General features: G+C 34.9%; 1 protein-coding gene across 1 annotated transcript in view; it reads right to left on the bottom strand.

Moving 5' to 3' along the window:
• Nucleotides 1–212: 212 nt before the first annotated feature.
• Nucleotides 213–7,039, bottom strand: part of LOC142349499 (uncharacterized) — a 32,973-nt gene continuing 26,146 nt past the window's right edge. The window contains exons 6-7 of the mRNA XM_075401093.1: nucleotides 6,278–6,422; nucleotides 213–648 (exon numbers count right to left, since the gene is read on the bottom strand). Of these exons, the coding sequence (XP_075257208.1) occupies nucleotides 443–648; nucleotides 6,278–6,422 (351 nt within the window). The 3' untranslated portion in view covers nucleotides 213–442. The remainder of the gene's footprint in view (nucleotides 649–6,277; nucleotides 6,423–7,039) is intronic.

Here is a 7,039-nt window from a genome sequence, read left to right as displayed (position 1 = left end):
GTAGTGGTGAAGAATTTTCTAGAGGTGAAAAAACAAATTTCAGAGCTACCAACAGAATGAGACGAAATATCAACGCCTCAATCAACGCTGATCGTACAAAATTTCACCTCAACGTCATTTTTTTCACATTACCTGAACCAGCGCTCTGAGCGCAAATCTTTTTATTCAAATTCACCGTAAATCTTATTTTTTTTTAGCGATTTTTAGCGGTGACACCTCGACCCGGGCGGGTCAATGCCTTTCCCCAATTCCATAGCTTAAGTCGCGGATTAGGGTAGACACATTTTCCTCGTTAATTGAAAATACTCCCTTTATTTTCACCAATAACATGCGTTTTCATATCCCTGCTTTTCTACCGTTTCCACTTTTAAAAATTGGTGAACCGAAATGGGGCTATAATTTTCCCACTTTTTTATAATTTCCCTAAGGGTTGCTTGTTTCTTTAGTTTTGTTTATTCTTCAGAACATCCCACTCTATCCCTTTGAATCTGGGAAGTCCGTTGCTCACACCTGTTTCGTCGTGTGAAGGGTGATTTAAAGGGTAGTAAACTGCCAGTTTGTCTGCTCCGAAAAGAGTCCCAAAGGTACCGTAAGATCCGTATGTAAGGATAGCAACATCGGCCATGGCAAGAATCGCAAAATCAACACCTGCAATCGAAAAATCTGCAGTAGTTTGAATTTCAAAAGATTCACAAATTCTTATTTTTTTCAGCATTACTTGGTACTTGACTTCTTTTTTTGAGTATATAGAAAGGGAGCAATTGAAACGTGAGCCAAAGTGACAGAGTTTAGCGAAAAGCTATATGGTAAATATTTGATTAATTAACCTGTTATTAATATATGGCATTAATATAATTAGATAACAGCAAAGAAAAAAATACAAGCATGTAAGCATTTACGCCATGCCAGGACAAAATGCGCAATGCAAAAATAATTCAAATATTTTAAACAATTGTTGAATTTATCAGAAAGACCTATGCGCATTATTATACCTCAGTGAGGTAAATTATTACTGATAATTTACAACAGCATATTTATGTTTTGTAAATTATTAAATTTGTAACAGACAGATCCATTGCGACATGTTATCTCTCATTGTCATCTGTCGGGTCAATAATTAGAGACCATAGTCCGCATAAGAGTTGAATAGGTAATTCCAAAGTTCTCCAAGAACATTTTTTTCCAGATAGAAAAAGTCGGTCAAGTTTTGAAATCAAATTACCAAAAATATGTTTTGACCGCAAGTCAGGATTGGACGCCAAAATCTCTATCCGTTTTTCATACTCATTTTCGTTTTCTTAGGATACTCACAGTGTTCATGATCAGCTAATTGAGTGCATGGTGGGGGGGGGGGGGTTATGGTGAGTTTTATTACACAGCCGAGCTGTTAATCAAAATGAAGTATTGTATTATCTCGAATGAGATAAACTGTGATCAAGGCTGGTTAGTCTCTAAATTAATCTGGTCACAACGCGGTATCAAAAATACAGGATAAAAATGGTCCATGAATTATAAAAACATAGCAGGACAAGTCCTGACGTACAATTCAAAGAATTTTCATTGACTAAACAGAAAAACTAGACTTAGAATGGACTATGAGTGAATTGAGAAAACCATTTTAGAAAAAAAAACAGATAAAAAAATAAGAAAAAACAGAAAATCAATGTCAAAATGCCGCATGTGAACCAAAAAAACCACTAGCGAGAAATGAAAAATTAATTCAAACAAAAAACTAGGTCTGGAATGAGCTGTGAATGAACTGTGAAAACCATTTAGAAAAAAATCTGATCCAAAAAATCGAAAAAACAGTAAAAATCAGAGTGAAATTGCCGCATGTGAACAAAAAACCACTACCGAGAAACCGAATTTTTGTTCAAACACCGTTTTCTCACTCTACTTTAAAATTAGAGCGAAAAAATTCACGCCGCAAAACCACTCGCTTTTTCGCTCCATTTCCTGTTTCGGCGTGACCAAAATCACTACTCCAATTTGACTTCAAAAATCATGAAAATGTGTGAACTGATCTTAAAAAAAAGACAGCGCCCCAATACAATTCAAATTCTTTGAATTGTAAAAAGTCAAACCATTGGTCTACAAGAATAAGGTAGCCTTCAACAACAATTTTCCTTCTGTACCACCATACGGAAAATTCAACAAATACTCATTTTATTACCTTCTCGCGATATTACACAATGGTAATATACTTACCAGTTGTAAGGCATAAAATATTGCTCAAAAGTCTGTAAATTCTCCAGGGAATCAAGCTGAATAAGCTAAAAATATGAATTTTCAAAAAAATAATTTGAAATGATTATGGTAAATCATTTTTGAGATTGTTAATCCAATGAATGGGCATTTTTTGGTGATTGATAGAGCGTAGATAATTATGGGCGAAAAGGCTAAAAAATGTCTCAAATTATATTTTGAATACAGAAAAATTCTAATTAAAATTTTCGACAAAATTTCTATATCTTATTTTATTTGAGTTTCGAATTTTTGCCCAAGTACTTTTCATATATTTTTTGTCAATATAAAATACGTCCGCTGATGGAAGAGGTCATCAGTACAAATATTTTTCCCTATTCGTACTCCGTTTTATTAACCTCAAAAGGTTTAATACCCCAGACGAACTCCAACGGTTATCTTGTAAGATCTTGCAAGATTCTCGCAAATAACGTTTATCTTGCAAGATGCAGGATCCGGACCTTTATCTTGCAAGAAGCTTGCAAGATCTTGCAAAATAACCGTCTCAAAAATTTAGTAGTTTTAAACGTGAAAACAATCAGAAACAATGATTTAACGTTTTGTGTAGCGATAAAACAACGTTTTTACTGATTCAATATGTACATGGCGAAAAAAGCCTATTCACTGACTCCAGTCACATTTAATCATAAATAGTGTTCAAATACCATAAAAAATATTCGAAAACAGTGTGTTGAGTCAGATCATACACGTAAACGAGGCAGCAAAGTTGATAATACGTTTTGCATATCGATAAAATAATGTTTTTTGTTGATTAATTGTGTACATGTCGAAAATCGTAAATTGTCAATTTTGTAAGCCTTTCGATGCATTTAAAAAGCGTTCTATAGCAGAACAGCACTCCTACCGAGGGTAACACACAGTTAAAATTCAAAAATTTGGCTCAAGAATTTTTTTGCCTTAAACAAATTTTTCTCTCGGGCCTAAACAGAAAGTTTCATATGTATTTTACCGGTGATAACGTATTTGAAACACCGGTTTCAAAAAAACTAATCAATAGTTGTTTTTTTTTTACTTATATGGCCTACAACAGTTGTGGCTAGTGTATTGGTCACAAAAACCTGTAATAATATAGCCTCCAGGGACTACCAGTTTGGTGTTAATAAGGTTCTGTACGATTTTTTTTTGAAATGAGACTTTTCAACCACTCCTGTCACATTGAATTACAAATAGGGTTTAAATATCTTGAAAATTAATTAAAAGTAGTGCGATGAATTGGACCACACACGTATGGGAGGCACAAAAAGCTGATGTTACGTTTTGCATAGCGATAAAATAACGTTTTTTATTGATGTAATGTGTACATGTCGAAAATCGTAAATTGTCAATTTTGTAAGCCTTCAGATCCATTTAAAAAACGTTCTTTAGCAGAACAGCACTCCTACTGAGGGCAACACACAGTTAGAATTCGAAAATTTTGCGCGATAATTTTTTTGCCTCAAACCAACTTTTCTCTCGGGCCTGCGCGTGCTCTGCCTTACGGGCATTTTTTTTTGTTTTTTGTTGTTTTTTTGTGCTCTTTTTGTTCTCGTTTTGCTCTCGCTGGCTTCGGCACTCTCCTTGCTCCTTTTAGTGCGCTCGTTCTCGCTCGCTTGTCGTCGGTTGCTCGTTCTGCCAGCTCGTTCGCTCGTCGTCGTTTGCTCGGTTTTGCTTGCTCGCCGCCGCTTGTTCGCTCGCTCCCCTCTTTGCTTTTTCCCTCTTGCTGTTTTCTTCCCATCCCCTTTCGCCTATGGCGATGTGCTTTTCTTTTGTTTGTGTGTTCAGCCCCCACCCTTCTCTCTTTCGCTCCTTTTGTTTCGTGCTTCAGCCCCGCCCTTTTCTGTGCCCCCTCTCATGTGCTTGTGTTTTGCTGATGTTCTTATTTATATTTGTTTGCTTTCTTTTGCAGCACACAAACCCCTTGTCCTTTCTGTGACCCCTGATGCAGCGCAAAAAACCCCTGCCCTTTCTGTGACCCCTTCTGCGCATTTTGATAATGTTCCTATTTGTACGTGTTAGCCTTAGAAATTTTAGGGTCTCTCTTTTTTCTTTTCAGTTAGAGAATAGGTCGAATCCTATTCGCTAATCTCCAAAGAAGCCAAAGAGTACCATACAGCAGCTAAGGCAGGTTTCCAGCACTTCTTGCAAGACGGTTATCTTGCAAGAGTCTTACAAGATGCACGGTTATCTTGCAAGATCTTGAAAGAATCATGCAAGATCTTGCAAGATGATGCGTAATCTTGCAAGATTCTTGCAAGAATCTTGCAAGATCTTGCAAGATAACCGTCGTATTTTGACTGGGGTATAAGCCAGCTGCAGTTAGTCTTTCCGTCCCAAAACACTGGAATTATTTTTAGAGGTTTTTGTTCCGAATTCAAAAGAATACGGCTGTGCCATGGTATTTCGTTGTCTTTCTGAGAAACTCCTAAGCTGGTTTCGGCTGAATAGGCCTCAGCGGAAAAACCCTAAAAACCCTAAAGTTAGTTTTACTAAATAATTTTTTGCTTATCTCAGTTTGTTACTGTTCCCTAAATGATTGTATTTATCATTTGCAAGCCCCAATACGTATGTGTTACCTTAACCCCTTATACTTTCCTATGTATTGAGATGCATTAGCTAATAATTTAAGGTGGGGTTATTTACCACTACGATTAGGCACTCATGATGAGCTGCGGCACCTAAGACAGCCATTATCAGCTTGACTTGAGGGAGTGCATAGGAAATACATGACAAACTTGGGTTAATTTCATAGCGTTTCGCGGTTTTATATTTTGCAACTTTTTATTAATTTATTGAATAAAATATATATTCTATAAACTGATCAATTCATTGTTTAAAAATTTTACAAAACAATATAACTGTTGTAACATTTACAAACTAATCTTGTTGGTACAAATATTTTTCTCAGATTATGTGAATCTGGAAACCAAAGAAAACTGGCATTCAAGTTGTTGATCGTTCATTGCTATGTATAATAATTGTCTGCAAAACTGTGGGCTCACCGATAATGAAAGTTCTGTAAAAAAATCTGTGGATTATAAAATTTGCAACATAATGTTAATTTGCAATTTGCTTGGAATCTAGTTTCAAATTTTTTTGAGCCATGGAATCACTTAATATGAAGTATTATAATAAAAATATTTTTAATTTTTGCTGGCAAGGATAAATCTCCAAAATCTTAAAAAGCGAGGTCATACAATCCATTCCATTGACAAATTTTAGGGTTAGGGTTAGGGTTAGAATATCCATGGAAGGGTTAGAATATCCATTCCGGTACTATCCATTCCATTGACAAATTTTTCTTGTTAAAAATAACAGATAAAAAAAATTACACCGTCAACCTACACTCAGGAAAAAAACTTAGCAATTAATTGAAAAAAAACTGGAATTGGCAGCAGTAAAAAAACTGGAATCGCCAATTTTGTCTTCTAATGGAATCTGAAAAAATGTTGACATGTTACATATATATGAAGACCAGTAATGTTGAAAACGGTATTTGCATTCTTTATTGCAAAGTATGTTAATTAATTGTGTCAATATCTGAATATTTTTTAGGATAGGGAGGGGCATTGGTTTTTCCTATTTAATAAAGCGCGTATTTGGAGCTTATTTATTTCTCTCAAATCGTTTCGTAAATGTGATTGTTTTTAAAAGATAATGTGTTCAAGGATTAAAAATTCTCGAAATAGCTGTTTTGGATAAATTCATATATTCGGACATAATTTTACAAATAGTTGCACTTTTTTAATTTACAAATAATTGAAAATGTTTCTTTTTGGTTTAAAAATAATTGAAAAATTGATTTACAGTTTAACAGAGATTTAAAAATTAATTTTTGCATTTACAAATCTTTGCAAATCATTTTTCAATGTGGAAAATTTTATAATTTTGATTCAAATATTCTTAAATAAATTACAATTTTTCGCAATTATTGTGCATTAATAACCAATTATTTACAAAATAGATTTACAAGTTTTTGCAAATACAAATTTTTTATGACTACGGTAGCGGCAAAAGGATAATTGACTGAACTTACCTAGCTCAAGATTGTGAGGCAATCCGGTATTGTCCTCAAGAAACCAGGCTTGGGCTATTGAGTGATTTTGAAAGAGATGGCTGTGTTTGATGAAGTAGTTTGAAATATCTTCTGATGTGTGACCAACTATTAAGAAGAGCGGATTCTGAAATAAACATAGTGAGCAAAAAAAAAATTTTTTAAATCACAACTGTGAACTTACAGACATTGATGAGCACTCCTAGCCTAGACCTGGAATTATTAAAAGACCGTCCTCGACCATTATATGGCATGAAAAGACAGTCCTGGATAGATTTTTGGTATAAAAGAATTTGTCTGGACTTTCACATTGATAGTGGTCCGTGATCCTAAAATGAGGCAATACTATCCATTACTACAACTCAAATGAAAACAAAATGTTTTTGGAACTGTTGATTTCTTGACCCCCCTCCACACGACAGCAATTATTTTGTTGAATGCGATACAGTTTTTCTTTGTTAAAAACTGTTCTTTCATCCGCACGAACAAAGTTGATAAATCATTCTTACGAACAAATTAATTAGCATTTTCCGTTGACAATTTCAGGTTGAGATGAGCGACCAAAGCCAGCTCTGATCAAACCGACTTAAGTCACGTATAGGGGGTAAAGTACGACTGGCTGCAAGTCTACGGTCTGGAAAGTCTATTTTCATGGACTGTGTAGATTTGTTTCAGGCGAGACTAGTCCTTCTGTTAGAATGTAACCAAACCTTTGCACGCGATATGAGTAGACAAAGGTCAAAG

The sequence above is a fragment of the Convolutriloba macropyga genome, chromosome 11, assembly GCF_964194025.1.
Source record: "Convolutriloba macropyga chromosome 11, txConMacr16.3, whole genome shotgun sequence".
In the NCBI taxonomy this organism is placed as follows: Eukaryota; Metazoa; Xenacoelomorpha; order Acoela; family Convolutidae; genus Convolutriloba; species Convolutriloba macropyga.
Note: the sequence above shows the minus strand (reverse complement) of the source record. Positions and strands in the feature narration are given on the sequence as shown.